The 22,178-nt window shown below is 41.7% G+C and overlaps 2 protein-coding genes across 3 annotated transcripts in view; both read right to left on the reverse strand.

Annotated features, from left to right (window-relative positions):
• The window catches only part of iqsec1a (IQ motif and Sec7 domain ArfGEF 1a), a 92,395-nt gene extending 81,055 nt beyond the window's left edge, over positions 1–11,340 (reverse strand). The window contains exon 1 of the mRNA XM_084552701.1: positions 10,625–11,340. Coding sequence (XP_084408827.1) covers positions 10,625–10,884 — 260 coding nt within the window. The 5' untranslated portion in view covers positions 10,885–11,340. The remainder of the gene's footprint in view (positions 1–10,624) is intronic.
• Positions 11,341–15,571: 4,231 nt separating this feature from the next.
• The window catches only part of nup210 (nucleoporin 210), a 29,221-nt gene continuing 22,614 nt past the window's right edge, over positions 15,572–22,178 (reverse strand). The window contains exons 35-40 of one of the 2 annotated variants that reach the window (XM_084553561.1): positions 21,657–21,803; positions 20,664–20,914; positions 20,372–20,576; positions 19,561–19,680; positions 18,134–18,211; positions 15,572–17,100 (exon numbers count right to left, since the gene is read on the reverse strand). In XM_084553561.1, coding sequence (XP_084409687.1) covers positions 16,982–17,100; positions 18,134–18,211; positions 19,561–19,680; positions 20,372–20,576; positions 20,664–20,914; positions 21,657–21,803 — 920 coding nt within the window. In that variant the 3' untranslated portion in view covers positions 15,572–16,981. Of the gene's footprint in view, positions 17,101–18,133; positions 18,212–19,560; positions 19,684–20,371; positions 20,577–20,663; positions 20,915–21,656; positions 21,804–22,178 lie in introns of both variants that reach the window. The other variant, XM_084553560.1, reaches the window with a different exon arrangement.

The raw sequence follows: 22,178 nt of genomic DNA on the forward strand, positions 1-22,178 counted from the left end.
TGTATTAATCAACAACTAATTACAAGCACAACTGTGTGTGTGGCTGAGCAGATCTAATGACTCAGTCCAGTCCTCTGTAGTGGTTAGCTTCTCTTCTCTTTGCTGTTAAATTAGGTATCTCGAAGGAGTTATTGGTGCATGACCCCGACTGGCTGGCTGCCCGTCTGACGCTGCCAAAGAGGAGGGTGGCCCGTCTTTCGCAAACACACACTTGTACGCACAAGTACGCGTTTCTGAAAACTGCTCAAAGCAGTCCACCTGCAACCTTCACCCACTTTAATTTCTCATCATCTAGTCTGACACCGTACTGCCAGAGAATGCATTATTTAGATAAATGCCAAACAGCTTGAAATGCACCGGCAGAGAAACTAGACCTTTAAGAGCTGATATACTGACCCTGTCAAGTTGAGGATGAGCCTGAAACCTACAAATGTTCTTCTGCAGCTTCTGACCGATATCAGAATACCATGTCAGCTTCTACTCAATCTCAGTATTGTTTTAAATGTAAATACATTCAGAGAATTTGAATAACATCGGACTTTTACATTTCAAATCTTCAAAAGATTTGTTCTTATCTCGAAAGGGCACGCTGCCTTTTATCTAACCTTGAATCCTAGAAGCTTTAAACACATGACCTAACACAGAGAGCTGGATGCAAGGAAATCTCACTTTCTCTGTGGCTGCATTCCTCAACATATTGCTTGGATTTAGATGAGCCCTCAGAGTCTCCAGCAAAATCCAGGGTTATTAAGAACACAGAGAGGTGTGCACACCAGCAGCTAGACTAGAAACACACAGCCCAACGCCTTCGAGTAGAGGCAATGCAAACCGTTGAACCGACAGGTCACGATCAGTCTATACTAAAGTAAACAAAGCAGCTCTGTTTGAAACAACACAAATGAGACACACAAGAAGAGCACAGTCACTCATATGTATTGTTTCATATGATTCCAAACTACTTCAGGAAGCGTGTGTTGACATCTACCCGTGATGACAAAGAGGATGCGTGAGCAGCAGCCCCTCATCTGCGCTCAGATGTTGACTCAGCCTCCACCTCGTCAGCTACACACACATACACGCACCATTTGGAAGAAAACTAGTGGCAGCCTTTCAAACAGCTCTCCACAGGTACTACGCTACAAATTGCCTTCGATTCAGCTGCTGCATCAGCCGGTTTTGACAGCTGCGAGGCGGATAATTGGTTCAACTGTGAAAAAATACAGAATGAACAGGCAGCCACACTTTGGCCTCGTGGCCCCTACAAGCGCGCTGCTTTAGTGTTGATCACTGCTTGTACTGAAAAGAGGGTGGAAAGAGATTCAAACACTTAAACACTTCAAACACTTAGCCGGCTTGAAGTAAAAGAGGTGGTGAATTAAAGATAAAGTGTGCGTCAACCACACAAAGCATCTTCAAGATCTATACTGTTTCCTCACAAACTGACAAAAAAGAAAACCTGAATGAAAAATCCAACCATTATAACGAAAAACAAAAGCTTTTACACTTATTACTTGTATTATAATTTCATAGCATCATAGCCAACTTCACAAGCTTATTTTAAAGTAAATTCACTGTGATTTTAACTAAGTAGCCAAGGAATATTAATTCGGCACTTTGGGATAAAAGCCTGTATTTATTATTAAAGTTAGATGAGAGGGTTGATACCACTCACTAAAAATAAAGCTACTATCAGCAGCCAGTAAACTTAACCTAGCATAAAGACAAGAAAGAACGGTTAAGAGTTTGCAAAGCTCTGCCCAAAGGATGGATCAAGTGCTCATGATTTAATAGAAAATTAAAATTAAGATCTTAAGCTTCGTATTCAACACAGTTAGCATCTTCATCCCTTCCTTTGCTGCATGCTTTGCTGCATCACCGCCAGCTGTAGAGCAGTGAAATGAAACAACTGGCGATGTGTCACATTAACGACATGCTCATACTTATGCGTTTGAGTCCTGCTGAGAACAAACACACACAAACACAAACAGGACTCCTACTACTGGTCAAAAACTCCACATGACACCTTTAGGTACATCCTGATGATTTTCTGATATGATTTTCCTCATATAATGCAGACCAAGACCATTCAAATGCCAGTCACACTCTAAAGTACTGATTGACATTGACGTTTATATGAACCACATGAACAAGTACTGATTTCAGTTTCTATTTGCAGAAAAATGCAAACGAGGCAAAGGCCTGTGCTTTCACATCATCCAGATGAAGTTACATAATACGTCTCCATGTTATGACATTTCCAAACTATTATTATCACAGGAATTTATATCATGACTTTTTCTTGCTCCCTTGCTCGTTAAAAGTTAAATCAAACTCCAGCTGAAGTTGAGCTTAGTGATTTAAACCCAATCGTATAGTTGTCTGAATGCTCTATGGTCAAACCCCCCTCTGTGTTGTATTTACCAGAAACTCCATGAGATAGAGGTAGCACCGCTCATCAAAGCCACTAGTATCCTTTCTCATGGGACAGCTAGCAATATCAAAGGACACAAACCAACCTTAATTCTGTCTTAATGGGCCTGATGGAAGGAGCTAGAGGTTGGCAGTGCCTGGCTCTCTTCCAGCATGCTTACAGCGGCGCTGAGATGCAAGGAGGGACATTACAGCTGAAGGCAGCCCGCAGTGGAGTTTGAGTGCAACTTGCAAATTGTCTTTGGCCATTGTGTGAGATTTATAGGTAGAGTCTGAATGCAAATCATCCCTGTGTAGACATTAATCTAGCAGGGGTATTTCATTAGAGGGGGCTTTGCAGGAGAGAGGGAGTCCGTGTGCTCGTAAATTTGGTTTGGCACACTGATTGTTCAGCAGATCGCTGGGTAAATGAGCGGACGCCGCCAGCCACGAGAAAGAGCTTTCTCCATTATGCTATTATTTCCTGCCGAAGGGTCCCAAAACACATGCTAGAGCTGTTACAGTGGCTACAGTGAACTATTTATGAACTTACCAATCACCAGTCTACAGGCTCCATCAAGGGGACGAGTGGGGTTTTCTTAGGCAGCAAATTACAAGCAAAGAAGTCAAGACACACGGAAGGCAATATTAAACCACAAGTGACTTTAAAGAGATAACACGACAGGCCAAAATAAAGAACTTTAAAGAACTCCTATCAAATATTTCAATGTGTATTGATTACTTCCTCTGACTATTAACTCCCCTGGCTCCCCTGGCTCCCCTGACTCATTACAGATGCGTTCATCTGTACTGGAATTTAACAAAGGAAATACACTGAAAATACCAGAGTATGTCATTTCAACACGTGTACACAATAATTACGTATACACGTATACAATAAGCTGTAATGCTAAACGGAAATGCCACAGTTTTAGTCTAAACCCTTCTAAAAAGACAATTCTAAGGCAAAATAATTGAATATTTGTATCTGTTCAACCAATCAGACATGACATTTGATTTGCAAGCTTATTTGTTCATCGCCCATGTTTATCTGTGACTACATTAACTCATCACTATGTGCATAAGCAACAGTAACATGTCAGATCATTATTTTTTTCTAACGTCCCTCTTCCATCAAAAAGTCCCATTTGCATAATTATGCAGCTGCTTTAACTTGTCAAACAGATTGAACTGCAGAGCTTCAGAATCAAAAAGCAATTACAGTTTAGAAGCAGCTAATTATGTTCGATGAACAAAAAGCATGGATATTTTGTAGGCGCTGTCTGCCTGTAAATGTTCTTCTACGTGCTCTCGCATCTCCACACAACTCCTAACCAGGCAGGCCGTGCCTCGGTCCACATCCTGGCACAAAATCAACAGCTCAGGGGATCTTCAGCTCGTTCATCAGCGTTGAAAGACACATTGGAATATTAGAGCATTAACAAGAGAGAGAGCTGGAGATTTCTCACATTAATCATCAATAATTGATTCCCCCAAGATTACTTAAGCTTCTTGACGACTTGGATTAACACTGAATTCAGATGACTGGGGAAAGAAAATCTCCACAAACATTTCTGCCACAGCCAACACACGCAAAACCAACAACATTTGAGATGACACTCCTCTAAATACATACTACTGAAATTTTCTATATTGTTTCAGCAAATAATGAATAACCGTCTCCTTCATAGAGTACACAATGCAGCAACTTTTACAGTTTGAAGATATGCATTTATATACCGTTATGAAGTATATTAAGGCCGTATATACATTTATATACCGTTTTAATATACTTCAAAAAAACGCAAAAGTGCTATGCAGAAAACGACACATCAGCTGTTTGTCAACTACATCAGAGGAAGTTATCTCTTCAGCGATCGCATCAGCATTCCAAATACCGTTTACACTCGGCCGGCTATCTGGGCCCAGGACAATGTTTGAATGCTAAATGTGGGCAGGCAGATGCATCTACCAGCTCCGAGATAAGAAATGAAAGCAGACACCAGGCCACGTCAAACCCCAGAGGACAGGTTCAGATCCACTGTGGATCCACTCTGATTAAACCACCAGCCTCCCCTGCAGCACGCAACGAAAACTTTAATCACAACCACTGTCGCAGACTTATTAAACAATTCATTTGTGACTTTATAATTGATTGTATTGATGAGACAGCACTGGCATGTGTGGCTAAAAGTCTGCTGAAACATTTAGTCTGGACACAATTACTCACGAAAGATCATTTATTGCTAATGTGTCCTATTAAAACTTGCAACCCTGTCTTATATGATCTGTCATTTAATTACACTGAGGACACGAGGGATACAACAAAGCATAGAAAGCTGATAAAAACAAACACTACAAAGGGTCAGCATAAACTCTGTAGAACTAAAGGGCTGACAAGGCAGGCAGTGTATGAACAGAAGAAACCTGATATGTATGCAACTGCTAACTCTTGCCTGAGTGCTACATACAGAAACTGGTTAAGACTCTGCTAATTCTTCCAGCTCATTGGGGTAACAATCGCCCAGAAGGACCAGTTCATAGATGCAAATCAGGGTCACTGAGGGGATTTCCATTACCTATACAGCAGTTGTTTATCCTGATACCTTGAATGGTAATGTTACTCCAGAGCCAGTTCTTTGGGATTCACATTCAAATCTGTCGACCTGGCACCACTGGTTCCACTATCAGTGGCGCATCACATTTCCTGCTGTCTGCACTTTGTTTCTAAAGGAGGGCAAAGCAAAAAAAAAACAACAACATAGAGGGGAAAGCCTTCCATTTATAGCCAAACCAAGATAGCAGCAACCAAGAGAATGTATCATTCAAATGAAGAAATGCTCTACGTCACTTTGATGCAATGACTGTTTTATGCTGTGTTGTATTTCTCTTTCTTCCCCCTTTCATTCCTCCTTTCTTTTCCATCATGCAGTCATTTATGGATGACGTCTTAAGCCACTTCCAACTGAGAACTGACAGATCCCCACTATCCATTTATAGTTTGAACAAACAAAACACTGCATCCAAGATCACTGCCTAGTAAAAATAAGTGCCACTCTTCCTGCATGTGTCCACTTGCTACCATGCAACAAATAGAAACGCAAAAGAAAAGAGAAGCAAAGGGGGATAAAAGGTTCCAACTAATTAATTATTAAAATCCAGATCAGGAATAAAATGCAATAGGCTATCACTACGGTCTATATAGCCTACTATAGGCTACCGCTATAAATGCATTAGCAAGAGTATAGAAGTAGTGAACTTAATATAGTGAACACAAATAAGCAAAGAGACTACAACAGCAGCATTAGGCGTGTGGTTGCCATACAGGATTCTCTCCAAAAGCACCCGCCCAAGCTTATTTTCCCTCCTAATAAAAAGTTTAACACCCAGCATGAGCTCAGCAGTTAGCATTTTTGTCTCGCGGCAACATGGTCTAGGATTCAAAGCTGACTGAGCTTAAAGTTAAATATCATTATGAAAAAACAACACAGGCCTGAGCACAGAGATATGAGAGTGCAGCAGGTTTCCTCGTTTTTTTGTGGATCCCTACAGAGATGGTGGCGATAACAATCTGGAAAAAAATAATAATTATCATCTACCTACCTACGAATTTCAAGCTTTGCCTTCCAGGGAAAGCCAGTGTTAGTAGCAGGACCCTCTCCTATGATCAAACATCTACTGCTACTTCTCTGCCAGCAGACTTATTAAGATTAACTTAGCATAGAGACTTAGTTTTACACTTCGGACACATCAAAGAAGCATTGTATGTGGTGCTAATCAGTGAGATTTACAGTACACACCGATCAGCCACAACATTAAAAACACTGACAGGTGAAGTAAATAACATTGACCATCTTGTGACAATACAATGCTCTGCTGGGAAACTTTTGGACCTGGCATTCATGTGGATGTCACTTAGACATGTACCACCCACCTAGACCAGACCAGGCCCTCCCACCTCAAAGCAATGACACTCCTTGATGGCAGCAACCATCCCCAGCAGGATGCAGGATGCAGCCGGACAGGGATACACACAAAAACGGTTTAGGAACTCAACTCAAGGTGTTGACATGGCCTCCAAATTCACTAGATCCCAAACTAATCAAGTATCAGAGTCAGAACTGTTTTTGAGCATCAAGGGAGACCTACACAATATTAGGAGGGTGGTCATAATGTTCTGCCTGATAAGTGTATGTAGTAGCAGGCAGACTTTCCCCTGTAAAACACAAATTGTTTATTCTAAATACGTCCAAGCATTTCCCAAACTTCATATTTAAGGTACAGGCAGATTCTGAAAACCTTGTCCTCTAATTGTGATAACAACTGTTACTCAGACAAGTTCCTGCTTTCTTACGAGTCACTTCCTGGTCAACATACCTACAGTTACATATCCCACGATAAGAAGTGACAGGACATGCAGGACACCACCAAGCAATGACGATACTGTCATGTCATTGGAAGCCGGATATGCACTAATATTCATATGCAGGATATAAAGTCGAGGCCTGAAGTCTGTCTGTTTAAACATTAGCACCTTCTGTTTGCCGACAGTGTTGATATTCAAGCATGTGATCTCTGACTTGTAACGGAGTGTTTTTTCAGTTTGTTTTGTGGTCACAGCGAGCGTCAACATCTACATGATAGAGGCTGCTGTTCCTCAAGAGAAAAAGGAACATATGCAGCCTCTGCTCAAGAATGGAATAAGTAAACGCCTTACGAAACATTTTGTAAAGATACCAGTCACCTAAAGTTCCCCTTTACCGGACAGTATTTGTTTAGACTATGAGATACAATCACAAGGTGCAGAAAAGAAACGGCAGATACAAGCAGCCAAATTTATTTTTCTCTGTTCAATAGCTCAGGGGGATCTTGTACTGAAAATTTGTTGCTTCATCCTTGTACAGAGAGATGTGGACTTTGGAGGTGGGTGCTACCAATATTGGTGATATTTTGATAGCACCATTACAAATTAGTTTTTAGATTAAGAATCTATCATGTTTCAACAAAATGAAGAGTGCAGCCATGCGAGCGGCTTTGTGAGGCGATACTTAAAGGTGGAAAAAGCCACTACGAAGGAAGTGTGTTGATATTCGAACTCAGCAGCCAAGCAAACACACCTCTCCCTTAATCAGCATGATTCGGGATGTGCTGCAGTTTGTAGCTCCTTCCTTGACGTGCCTGGGCCTTAACATTTCGTCAGTGCACATGGCAAAGGCAGCAGTGCTAATGGTAGCTTCACAGGATGGGCAACAAAGTTACAAAAGGGCCTTGCATGACTGACCAGCCTCGAAGTCGCCAAGTCAAAACTGATGTGTCGCTTAAGCATTTGTTCATGCCACATTGTCATTCATTTGAAAAGTAAACGAACACATGATTGTTTGACGCTTCAATTGGAGCTCTGGACTGTGTAATTTCCGCCACGCACCAACAAGTGTTGGGTGTCAGTTTGTAGGTTCATGTCGCCAGCTTCCACCGAAAACACACTATTATCGTGCGCAACACTAATGACACAAAATGTAACGTAGCAATAAAAGCACAGGCTATCTCGGTGCAGTGAAACCTAGCGACACTAATGCAGAGTGAGTGGCTTCCCCTTGTGGTATTCACAGCGTGATAAGTGGAAGGTATTGGTAAGGTCAAACCTCACGAGTTGTGACATGTTTGCTGACGTCATCAGAAATGGTGGAGATGGATGACAAGTCAATAAATATGATTTTAGCTGGACAGTGGTTTCTTTGTATTTATCTAATACGTCTGAATAAAATGTTGATATTCCCAACAGCCTCACTGTTTCATTATGCTTTGCAATTACTGTATTAAGTTATACGTTCATTGGCTTGCTAACTTATTAGCCTTTCTGGCTTCTAGGTACCAAAAGTTGTTTAGTTGCGGTGTCCTCACAACTTACGGCTAATTAACACTTAACCTCACCCATTCTGCGTACAAGACATCCAACATTGTAATCACAAGCAAAAAAGTTTCATTTAAAGGCAGCAGTGGTTTTCTGAAACATGGAAACATTACCCAAAGAAAAAGAACAACCTCTGCATCCATCTTCATTACTTCCAACTCTCTGAGGTCTCCCCACTGTTGGTATTTTATGTTTGTCTGGCCTTTTCTTCTTGAGGTGCTTGTTCTCTGTCATCTATCTTCTTGGAGTTCAGCACATAAGCATTAGCCAGATTTAGCATCACTCTTGTCTTTTTCTTGTTGCTTTCCTGTCCTTTCTCCCAACTAAAAAAACTGTCTTGCTCAAAGTACTTTATAAGTAACTGATCAAGGTAAAGGCTAATGACAGCACGGTCATGTAACTAAAAGTTGCTTACCATGTATAGCATGTTAGCATGCTAACGTTTTTCTAATTAGCAATAATTAGAACAGGTGTGGCTGAATGTATTAAACTAATTGGTGTTGGCGGTGTTTAGTTAGAAGGCTACTGAATTTTTTTAATTATTATTTTAGTTCAGACCGAAGTGGTGGACAACCTATCCAACCGACAAACTAACAAGCACTGCCATTTAAAGAGCTATGCTTCTATCACGGGCAAAAATAATAAATATACAGTTAGTGCTCACAAATTACTACAAAATTATGTCCACAAATGTCTCTAAGCCTTATAGGAGTTGCTCTGTCCTCACTTTGGGGATTCCTGGGAAACCCTCTGCAAAACCAGGAGTTATTTAAAAAAACAAAAAAAGATATTTAGGTTTCTTTATATAACTTTTGCCACCATTTCCTTAACCTTGCTAAATGGAGGGGAAAGCCCGGCTAGACAGATTAATTTCTAAGTATACACAGTTTAAATCCCATTATACCCATACTAAAATGACCTTTGCAGATCCTAGACGTAGTCTTGCTTAGGGCAACTGCATTCTTTAAAATGCTCACCGCACTTAAATGACATTTTAAATTGTGTACCCTCCATAAAGCGCACTTTATACTATTAGCGACTGTCATCTTTCATCAAGTTCACCAGGGTAATCGCAGGCTCCTCAGTAACCTCTGTGCCAGTCCACTAGTGCTGGGCTGAAACAGTGTTCAGACACTGCAAACGTGCAGAAAGAGACATGGTGACAGACTTTTCCAGGAAAATCAGACAGAATACCCCATAATGCCCTGGTGAGATTTATAAATGGAGGGCGCAAAAGGTCAGTGTTACAATGTCCTAATCTCACAAGTCTGCTTTTATCAGCCGGTAAAGACATACAGTCCATGAGTCATCTGTATTGATTTGCTGCCATGGATCTTCCTGACACTAACACGCCCCTGGAGACAAAGGTCAAGCACAATCACGTGATCCTGCAGACTGTCAGAAGCTGAGTTAAATGTCTGCACACAGAGGCATTTTTGAAGATGCAGCCAGCAGAGTGTGAACTTCAACACAGGCCTGATGCTTAGAGAGTAATCCTGAGTATCAGGGTCTTTACACCTAACAGCACTCTGCTCGGTCTGCAGATAAGCATAAAAGCATTGTTGCTTAGTGGGTTTATCCCAAGTTTATGCCCTTGTTTCCTTTTTTTTTTTTTTTGTTTGCCTGGGATTGTTGCTATTGCATCTCACATTTCAAAAATGTACATGACTGTTTGTGCAGATGAAGATGATCAGTCAGGGCTGCCCTTACAGAAGTTACCATACTTAGGAGAAATAATCATCATTTAAAAGTCAACAGAAACCTAAAGTGCTTACATAAGTGTACAGAGTTTTGACTACTGGCCGTTAAACACACCTTCAGGCAAAACAAATGACACTGGTTTAGCAAGACCATGCTCAGAAACGCACAGCGGTGAAATAATGAAAATGAATGCAGCTGAGTGATGCTCGTCATAGATATAACTGATTCTCAGTAAGGACTGCAATTCTGAAACTGTGTCTGTTGCTGCTTTGTCTAGCAACACACAGATCAGATTTAAGACAGATCAAATGATGGTGGTGGCTATAGTCAGTTTCTATCTTACATGTTCCCATATATGGTCAGGAGTCTTATGCAACACTGTCCGTTTTCTGTTATTGGGAGTAAGTCACAGAGCCCTTTTTCCATTTTATAGGAAAGCTTGATGCCAAAGTGAGTACTGCGGATGACTGTATGGCAGTCTGCTGTCTGGTTTGGCAATAATCACTCTAATTAAGTACAGTTTTTCACTTTTTCTGAAGAATAACATCCAAATAAAGATGAATTAACTTTTACAAAACAACATCAGCTGTTGTTATCCCTTACTTTTCCTGTGTGGCATGCTCCTCTATGGCTCCCAGTGTGGCCAGGCTGTTGCTGCCCTGCAGCAGCCTGCAGGTTGCCAGGTGCCGCTGGTACTGCTCTTTCAGACACACATTCTCCGTGCACAAGTCGGACACTTGCTGCTCCAGCTCCTCGATCCTCCCTCTCTGTCTCTCCAGCAACTCCTGCTGGGTCTCGATGATCCTGTTAAGCTCCTTCAGATATTCCGCAGCCCTGGTAGGGTTCTCGGTCGGGCTTTCCATGTCGCCCCGGCCGCCTTTCCGTTGCGCCGCGGGTTCCCTGTCGTAGCGCAGAAGCCGGGGAGAGAGGTGGTTCCGTGCGGCTCGGGCTGTACGTTCAAGCGCAACAATTCAGTCGGTCGCACCGTTTACGCCTCGTCATTGTTGGAAGTCGGCGTTTGTGGGTTATAATTCCGAATGAAAGGCACAAGTAGTCCCTCTTGCACAAAACAAACAAACAAAAAAAATAACTAAAACGCATCAAGCTGGAAAATGTCAGCGGGCGTCAAAATATCAATCAAACAATCGTGACAGACTTCATTGCGAGGATCGCGGTTGGTGCTGAGCCCGGCTCTTCCCCCTGTTGGCAACGCGATATGACATTTTCTCTTTGGTACCTTTCGCTCCATGCTGTTCCCGTGACTTTTCGTAAACAGAGGCTGGCTGTCGAGGAGGCGGGGTTTTCAAGTTTTATGAATCTGCAGGTCTCACTGGGCAGTAATGACTTTGCAGCAGCTGCAGGCACGCAACTGCATTTTTAGTTTATCAGATCAGAATACATTTTTTTTGTTATTGCATGCGTCGTGCAGCCTAAACACGCAAACATCGTGGGCTCTGTCACACACATACTCAGGCTGCAAACCGCATCACTCATTTGGATGAAATTTTGACTGAACTTTCGTTGCAGTGTTGCGTTCAATGCCGTGTGGAACAGACTGGTACAGACAGAGCTGGGCCTCGTCTTCCCTGCAGAGTTGTTTACTATGCTGTGTGTGGATTTCACCAGCAGGCACTCTATCCCCTCTGGTGACATGATTGTGATAGATAGATAGTAGCAGCCTGTGTTGGTTTTTGAATCAAAAATGACTCAAGTGTTCAGCCTGTGAGGAAGGGAGGCGCACATTTACACAAGCTGTGTTCCAGGGCAGGCTATCCGTGAGAGTAAACTGCAACACAGCTCTGAGATCAGGGGCCCATGCTTAATTTCCCACTGGAGTCCTGCCTTCAGACAAAGCCTTAAAACTGATTTTAGTTTGAAGACCGATATTAAGATGATTGTAGGATTTTAGTTTAAAGAAAACCAGTCAGCTATTTAAATATATCTCAATGTCTTATGGGAGACTGAGCAATAGCAGTTGCATCTTGTGCCTACTCCACCATTCCAGGATCTTATTTTATTTTTTAATCAATGCAGTGTGCACACTCACCTGTCATAAACTGCTGATATTCAGTGCTCGATTGTTTTTCATTTATGTACAGTTCAAACTGAGACAGTGAGTCCACTGAGGGCCTTACCTTCATGGTGCACAACCTGAAGAGCAGCACTTTTAATGTGGAGGCAGGGCAGCCAACTGGAGGCAGTGGGAAGCAGTTTACGGACATGTAGAGCAGATGGAGTACGTCAGGCTTTTGTTTTCTTTTTTCTTTTTCCCGTGGCTCCCTAACCCACATGGCAGGAGGCCAAGGAGGGCTGCAACTGCCTCGACATGCCGCCCAGAAGAAAACACAGCCCACGTCTATTTACGGTCAAATGTCCCAGTGTAATGATGCATGTCAACACTGCCGAGTGCCATGCCTGATTTCTTATTTCTAACGAACTTCTTTTTCACGGCACAATCCTACCTTCAGGTAAATGTGTCATGTGGCCGGAACAAAACTGCAGTCTTACTGTCCATTATCAGCTGGAAGGTGTGCATTCAAATGCAGCTTAAACCCGCCCTGTTAACATGCCTAAGGGTGTGATGTTCTTCAACTGACACACAGGGAAGGATGTGGGGGAAAAAAATACCACAAAAATCACATCATACAGTGTTATTTCTCTAATTACAAAACCCACAGATCAATCAGTCATAAGTACACGTCTCTCACAAGATTTGGAAGTACTGGAAGTCTTGACTTGTGGATGAGGAATGCCAGCACCCACAGGATATTAACCACTTCAAAGCGCACTGCTCGTCGTTATTACACTCTTGGGCCCGCTCCGTTCTTCCGTTGGCTGACCAGTCATACGCCGGTGCCAGTGAGGGTGCCAGCCAGAGAGATTTATTTTTTGAAATCGCCCATATATTTGCACTGAAACAAACCCACTCGGAAGCGCTCTTAGTTCAGGCACACAAAGCGTTCGCCAGCTGTGATGGAAGAAGGGTCCCGGTAATTTAACCAGCAGAGTGGAAAACTTTTTTTTTTTTCCTCGAGAATGCCAAATAGCCTCTGCTGAGCCCACAACAATCTTGTATAAATGTGCGTTTGTGTGATGGATTTGGACTTGCACACCAGAGGGAGCAATGAAGGGGCAATAGAGTAATTTACTCTAGTTCTGATATTTCATAAAATGCATAATTAAAGTCATAAATACCAAATGCAAACAGGTGAGGGAGTTTCCTCTGTGGTGCTGCTGCAGCGGTTCAAATATAGAGGGAGTATGATTAAGTGAAACTTTAGTACACAATATACAGTAGAGTGCCTGTTAAAGGTTTATTCACCCCTAATTTTCTACATTTCTGCTAAAAAATGACTGAAAACATCAGCAGAGTCAGAAGACCTTTGGGGAAATGTTTTCTGGACAGATTAGACCAAAGTAGAATAGTTTGATTTGAATGAGGGGCATCATGATTGGAGATGAAACAACACTGCATTCCACCATCAGAACCTAGAAACCTGGGGGTGGTAATATCCTCGTTTGGGCCTGTTTTGCTGCGTCTGGGCCAGGAGGGCTTGCCGTCCTCGACGAACCAATGAATTCTGAACTATACCAGCAAATTCTTAAAGTAAATGTCAGGACATCTGTCCGTGAGCTGAATCTTAAGAGAAACTGGGTCATCATGCGGCAAGGCAAGCCCACAAGTCGTTCTTCAAAAGAATAGTTAGAGAAGAACAAAATGTATGTTTTGGACTGACCAAGTCAAAGTCCTGATCTTTATCCAATAGAAATGTTGTGGAAGGACCTGAATCGTGCATATCATGCCAGGGAATCTACCAACATGTCAGAACTGAAGTGGTTCTGTGCTGAGGAATGAGCTAAAATCCCTTCCAAGCCTCTGTAGATGACAGATCAGAAGCTGCTGGAAATGTTTAGTGGCTGTTATTGCTGCGCAAGGGGGTCACGCCAGGTACTGGAAAAAAAAAAGGGTTCACATGCTTTTGTAACTCACAGAGATGTACAAATGATTAATTTAAGCATTATTTCAGTTTCATATGTTTGATTTGGTTCTCTTTGTCTACTTCTAGGACGTTCAGAGTCACTTTTATGCAGAAAAGGAGAAAATTCTGATGCTTTAATGCGCAGCTGTATGCGAATCCATATGTGCAAAACACATAAATTACTTCCACCAGGCTTACAGCACCAATCAACGAAACAATCTCTGACTTCCCTCAAGAAAAAAAAAAACTGATTTCCAGTTGGTCCTTCTCACTCAGTCCCGGACACCCGATGGGAGCAGCTTTACCATTCTTGTCAGGTCTCATTCAGTACCCACCTCATTGATCCCCTCCACTGACAGCACAGTAAGCCATCTGGAACAGTGGCGGTTTCCCTTCGCCCAGGATGCAGCACGACAGCTCTCAGCTCGACAGGCTGACAGGTGGGGGTTTATCCAACCCATGCGCCTTAATGAAGGGAATAAATTGAGTGTCACTTAACCACGGATGAATGCCTTAATGAGCTATAGATATGCTGCGCGGTTAATACCAACACTCCGCCATCCACTGATGGGAGTCATTTTAAAAGGGTCAATCCCAGTTTTGGGGTTCATTTTAAACGAATCGGACTGCGAATCAAAACCAGTGTTCTGCTGCGGTGGCTCCCGTAAGCAGCTGCCCATGGGGTGAGCCAACCAGTGGTCGGTGTGTCTTCCTTAACGCAACGCACCGGTTAACATGTTTTCTTTTCCTCGGCCGGGCCAGCATCTTAGGAACACCCCTGAGCACCCTGTTGTGGCCACAGCCTGGACTGCACGGCTGGTTTTCTTGTGCTTTCTCATAAACAGCTCTCAGGCATGAGTGGAGGCTCTGTCTGCCCAACACCCCCTCTGAGAAATAAGGAGCGCGTGGCCAATAATGCGAAGACTGTTGTCGGAGCTGTGCATGTCCCCCTAAAGATTATTTATTCTCATGTGTAGCAGTGTTTTATGTCTCGTAATAACACATTTTTCATAGACCCTTGTGGGTAGCCTGATAATAATGCCAAATTCTGATGCCCATGCTGAATGCTTACATTGTTGTTTGACCTTTTAAGACGATTTCAACAACTTGGCCTTGGAGTTTTTAGAATTAATCTAATCAAAAAAGAAAAGAAAAAGATCTAATTGTTACCTAAGTAACCTAGAATTACTTAAAATTATGAAGTGAACATGAAGATGCATGTGAGGCAGTGAGAGGGCTGCAGAGAGCCACAACTGAAGTTCTGCTTCTCTGCACATCCCTGTACGGTGCAGCATTCTGGTCACCTGCTTTAGATTGTGCAGCATTTTCCGACATGCCGGCGGCTGCCGAGGGCATACAAATGAGCTAGGTGACCGGGACCCAGCACCACGGTGGTGTCACAGGCAGATGAGAGATATTTGATCAGCAGCCGCAGACCTTTACACGTCCTCGGTGAGCCCGAGAGAAACGCACCCTCCCTCACCTTTTGCAGCTTTGTGTGCAATGCACAAGAGTGAGGGATGTCTTTCGGATCCGGGACCCGGTGCTAATTAATAATTTTGTCTCTACACAAAGCTACACAGTCACGTCAGGGCGTTCAAAGTGTTTGTAGTGGAAGAAATCAGCGACCTCTCCACTGAGGTTGTATTAAAAATATTGAATACTGAAGTAATGTTAGAGGTCAGCAAGAAATTAACCAAAAAAATCAATTCAGCGAGAGAATTGCAGAGTGAGTGGCAGAGCCGGTGTTGCTAACTTTAAGAGTTTGAAGCTTATTCAGTCAGTCCAGTGGTAATTTGTGAATATGGTGCATTTAAATCTAGATGTTTCAATGCTTTGTTTTTTTTTTTTAAAAGAATAATTATAACAAAACCAACACTGAACATAAAAAGTAAAAACTTTAATTAGCAAAGGCAGGAGGATATTCACACAAACCAAACATGTCTGCATTACGCGCTGAAAGCTGTTGAGATGCGCTTGTAAGGCATGGCTATGAATCTTTAACTAGCTATCATAAATACAAAGCCTTGTCAGCGTTTTTTTTCAAATACAAAAATACAGTATGGCATTTTAAAACAAAGTCACACACTGGTCTTCAAGCAATTCAACAACGCTACGGTAATCTCTGTCTGGAGATGTGGGCTGCGAGAATAAACAGAAGCAGGAACATTTTCAGAAAAGAGACCAGGGTACATTTCAGTGCTTTTGCAGTGAAGAAACGCTGGGATAAAAACTGAATGACTGTTCACATTTACTGTTTCACATTAATGAATTAAACAAGAAGCTGCATGTGCTGTGGCTCAAATACTCAGTCACGGGAAGTGAAAATTCCCTAAAAAATGCCTTGAACAGAAATACACCAACCATTTCCAGGTTAGTTACACATTCGAAGGGTTTATCACCTTTGAGTAGGACGGTTTCAGTGGACAGCATTTTTGTTTTTGTATAAGCTACAACATAACAAAAGGACATTTTCTGCTCATACAAATAAATATGTTCAAGTTAATGTTTGTCTTTTGTCTTACACGAAAGTGGTTTATCCTGAGTTACCAAACGTCACATGTCAGATATGTTTAAGTAAATGTCAAACACAAAAAGCAACTTTTTAAGCACTCAAGAACTCCTCAAAAGATGTCAATTAATAATGAGGAGTGGTCTCGTATGAAAACTATTTCCACAGCAAACCACAGCAATACATATAGTATATGTATAGTTGTGTACACACACAGAATTTATACATACACACAGAAGCGTACAGAGAACAACTGGAAATAAAATTGCGAGTTATTATTTTGAATCATCTTTTAAATTATCTGCTGTTCTGAAAGTTAAGTGTCTGAACCAATATTTGAAGACAACACAACAGAGATTTTGCTTTCAGATCCCACAGCATTCCTTCCTGAGGGACAGAGGCACATTCTTTATGCATTAACGGCCTTTGGTGCTCTACGTCAGAAGAGCAGAAACCAAGCGGAGGGCTTCATGAGGACCTGTAGGCGGCGGTGGACGGAGAATAGAGTTGCCGCCTGGGGCTGAGTGAGGAGATGCTGTTTGACGGCATGCCGTGGTTGAAGGAACTCAATCCTGACGAGTCTAAAGCTGAGAAAGAGCCAAAAAAATAATAAAGGAAAAATGAGCTATGGGATATATACGTTTCTATATATTGACAAATTCAATTAAAATTAAAAAACAAAAAAAACACTTGAATGTTCCAACAGACCCATCAAATTTGACTTGATTGTTTTTCAACAACCAGAACTTTCACAATTCCTTTAACTTTTAGAGAAAGCACCTCCTTTTTTGTGCATGTCTGCTTATTAGCTCCTATTTCATGGTAGGTACTTTTCCAGCAAGTACAGCAACACGCACAAACCTAAGATTCTGGTGTTTGGTCAAGGATTTATCAAACAGAAGAACACAGCAGAGCGAGCATGTGCTGTTGTAAACACTGATTAAACGTTAGCTGTGTAAACTACGACCATTATGCTCTGCCTTAAAACCGTAACAAAACACAGAAACAAATCAACAGTGCAGTCCAGGCTTTATGGAGCCTATATATGTTACAGTGGTGTACATGGTTCAGATTTAAGAGATGCTGCTATACAAACCGCCAGCTGGCTATAACATTAAGTCACTGCAGTGCTCCTGCAAATGCAAACAGTCAAAGTCCTTGAAGGTATGTAGTTCTCATGGGAGCTACTCAGTGGGTTGTTACCCTCAAAGTCCCCAGATCTGTTTGGTCTGAAGACACCCAATATCTCCAAAAAAAATACTGTAGCAGATCCAGCACAGGCTTTGAAACTATGACTGCTGCTTTTTTGTTTTTGCTTGTTCTTACACACAAATCATTTTTAATTTATGATGGATGAGATTTTATTTTATTTTTTTTAAATCTGTCTAGCTGTATGTCTGACTACCAGAATAGCTTGTTGAAGTTTCTGATTAATTCTAAGTTGGGCCGAGTGGCATCATGTATTTAGAGCTTATAACCTGTCTTTCAAAACCAAAATCACGTCATAAAGTGGAAGTATCAAATGGACTCTCATTTAATATTTATATTCTTTCTTTGTATATTCTGTTAAATCTAAGCTTTAGGCTGTATGAGGAAAGTTTCACAGTGACGTCGTCCTACCTGTGTTGGACGGCGGTGACCTCTGGATGAAAGGAGAGTGATAAGGTTGTTGTCTTGGTGAGAATGTGGAGTGGAAGACTGCAGGGAGAGAATACATTTAAAATTTAAAAGTTTAGTTTGAGTGTTTGGGGAGCTCAGTATCAGTACTAAAATAGTCACAAAATATATTAACAGAGCAAGTTACACGAGTATTTCACTACTTCTGACGGAACTTTTAACATTCTGCAACAACAGACATCAAAAATCCACCAGAAAAGAAAGCCCATGGAAACATCATCTTACACTGCCTGTGCCTGTGCACTTAAACACACCATACAGGCTACAGCCAATTGCCATGTATGAGCCTGCGTGAGAGGAAATAACTTTTCATATCAGCAGGTGACAGTAGTTTGCATTATTATATTAATATTCAAAAGAGTAAACATGAAGAGATCATATAAGCTGGGAGGCTAAGAAGCTAGGAAGAACTCAGTCGGTCTACAGTTTAGGCTTAAATAGGGATGTCCCGACTGAGTTCTTTTGCGCCCCGATCCGATATCGATCTTTTAAACGATCTATGTCATGATCCGATCTTAAAACAAACAAAAAGAAAATGTCCTTCATAAAGGCTTTTCCTATCTTGTATTCCCACAGATTGCGTGTCCTCAGTGCCACTGTATCAAGTCCAATAAATATGGCTGTCAAAGCTAATGTAGCAGAGGAGAGGCTAGCTGTACCGTGGCTCCAGAAGCTCCAACAGACGGTGAAAACCTGTGTTCTCTACGCCATAAATGGGGCTGATCATCCAAAGCCATATAGTCTGTAACCCTCTCTGTAATATTTTCTACTTGACACTGTCTAGATAAAACTTCTTTTCTTTTAAATGCAGCATTCAGTGTTCATTATTGTTTCAGTGCAGCCTTTGCCTGAAAACTATGTTGTTTTATTTTTTAGCAGACGTGTTTAGACTAGAAATGGTTCTTCAATTTTTGCTAACTTATAACAACCGCAACTAAAACAGAAAAAAATGTCTTCTTTGTTTTTTTTTGGCAGCTTTGACCCCAGCCAGTGAAACTGAAGACATGTGTGACGCTAAATGGACGTGGTTTTGGATTATGACAGAACTAAAATAAATAACTACAAAAGATCGAGCTTGGCTGAAGCACGATACGATCATTTTTAGAAATGACTGGATCCGTCTTGATACTGATTAGGACATCCCTAGTTTAAAAATATCATGAAAAAATTGAACATACTGAATTGGCTGAAAATTTGCCGACCGGGGTCTGAGTAGTGGCAACAAAGTAGGACGCACTGCAATGGCTCACCGATGGCTCGAGAACGCTTGTTATCACACAAAATAGCCATTCGTACCCTTTATTAGCATTACAGTTTCTCGGGCTCTCTCATAAGAGCATAGCAATTTAAACAGAAATGAGTTGACCCACCGATGATGATGATAGCTGTACCAGCCAGCAGAGCGAACAGGGTGCAGAACATCATCTGGTAGGAGTTTATGAAGCTGTGCAGGGAGTGACCCCCCTCCATGGCACTAACAGGAGAAGCAGCTGCTGAGAGAGAGTGGTGGACAAGATAACAAGCTGTCAAAACATCTTCCAAGTGCAGAGAACACACGGTGCGACACAGTAACATATTAGCTATGGCACAGGAGGATAATGATGCTCGTCAGTGTTCTCATTTCCCACAGAGGCTGTTCCTCAAATTGAACCCAAAAACATTGCAAGTCGAGTCAATACCCTGCCTATCATCATCATATATTATAACTAAATTTGGGAATACTTATTCAGTGTGTAATCATCATCAACCTACTTCTACTCCAAAACCATCTGATGCACAGGCTGAAAAATTGGACCTTAAGCAGGTCCTTACAGTTGAAGTGGTTATTTATTTTCAACATTCAAAACTATTTTCAAATAAAAAGTAGCAGCTCTACCTAGCGCACAAACCATTATCCTGAAAAGTTATGGTACTGTTCACATGTGTGCTAATCCAAATAGAAAACAATCAGAGAAATTATAGTAAATGTATAAGTAACTGTAAAATAAGTCATAGCAACGAACCCAACAATGTTAAATCCACAACTATATTTAGGATTAGGTCTGAGTTCAAATTGATGAATTATCTGTTAATTGAAATTTGTTAAAAATATATTTTTATAAAAAGGTGACAGCCCAGCTTCATTTCCTGTGACATAACACATGAAATACACCTAAAGTGACATGACCTTGTGGCTTGTACCTTGCATGTTGGCGCTGGGATCAGCTACGTGAATCAAAGTGACGGGGATGATGAGACTTTGACCAGATGAAGTGCTGCTGATGGAAATGGAAGCAGAAGCTGCCGACTGAAGGTCTACAGCACTGACGGTGTACTTTGAGAAACTGGGGAAGTCATGGTGTACTTCCTTCTCTTGGACAACAATGCTGAGAGACGTAGGCACTACCTGCAGACATCAAAGGGTAGTTTTATTTGAAATTCACAAAAGTCACAAAATATAATAGCATATTTAGTATGTAGTGATGTGCCAAACCTCCATGCTGGACAAGGCAGAAACAGGGCCATAGACTGTGAGTTCAGTTGATGGGTGTAAGTTTGAGAGCAGCAGCTCAGCTTGGTCCAAGTAGAGGCCTGGCTCTATGGGCAGCCTGGCGCTGACTTGCTCCCCAGAGAAGCCAGTGCCCTCCAGGCCTGCCTTCACCATCAGGTTGGTCATGGATATGCTGAGCACACGGGTCTGGTGGTCAGTCATGGGTTGCAAGGTCATGGAACATGTGTAGAGGCCTGGGGCAAGAGCAGACAGAGGTAAACATGACAGTTCAAGATAAATTATTCCCGCATGTATTTGGGGCAAGAGCTGACAACAGTATGTAGGAGTTTCCTATATCAATTTTGTATAGAAATATACAATTAATATAATTTATATACCCCTCTGTTCCATCCTCTGAATTTCTTAGAAAGGGTCATTTCAAAACTATTAGTCGGACTCAGCCGAGTGGTTACACCTTCGAATACACACAGTGCATCCCATCAGACACTAGCCAACAACTGGGGTGAGGTCCCAAACCCCAAACATAATTAGACCAGTGCTTACAAGCGACAGGAAGTCTACTCTGTTCAATACATCACCTGGACACCTTTGACTAGATTTATTGCATTGCAGTGCAGGCATTGATTACACTCTTGTAAACAGTATTTCCATGCCCCTCGTGCAGACGGTGCACATAAACACTGTGTCTAGGTTATACTGTAAGGTACTTTTATTTTGGAAAGCAGAATGTTTAAAGAGGTTGAAAATTATGTAAATGTCATAATTTACAGATTACAAGAAAAAGGCATCACCACAGAATTGGACCCTGCTGTGACTTTATCAAGGTTAGATTAGTATTATTAGCAAGTAAATAAGGTCTGATGTATCAGAGGATACTGAAATAAATTCACAGTGTTCAAATGCTCATAGGCTGTATACCACTATGAACGTACGACTCCCCACTTCTCTGACCACGAACATGATCCCTGTCCTTACCGAGGCTGGAGTCAAAGCTGACTTGTGTTTTGAAGACATCATTAGCAGGGAAGTCGACAGTGTCACTAGTAAAGCTGAGCTGGCAGTTTACAGAGGTTTCTGGTTGCAGCAGTGAAATAGCCTCAGTCTGGGTAGGGGAACAGGTTCCTGCAATGCAGAGCACAAAGAAAAATGAAATATAAAACTTTTATGATCTCCCAAAAATGTTAGTGACTCCAACTTATATATGGATCTTTAGTTTAGTTTAGCAGTGGGGGCAAATGAAAACAGGAACAACAGTGAAATAAAATAAATGTAATGGCATTTGGGAAATATGCTTAATGCTTTTCTTGCAGAGTTAGACGAGATGATTTATATAACTTTCATGTCTTTACATTAAATATAAAGCAACAGAGGAACATGGTGAGATAGCTAGTCCAGCTCGGTCCAAAGGTAGCAAACAATCGTTACAACTCCCTCTAAAATTATCTCTAGCAGGGAACACATAATCATCCTTAAGAAACAGTGAATTGTCATATTTAT

Source organism: Chelon labrosus (assembly GCF_963514085.1).
Source record: "Chelon labrosus genome assembly, chromosome: 10".
NCBI lineage: Eukaryota > Metazoa > Chordata > Actinopteri > Mugiliformes > Mugilidae > Chelon > Chelon labrosus.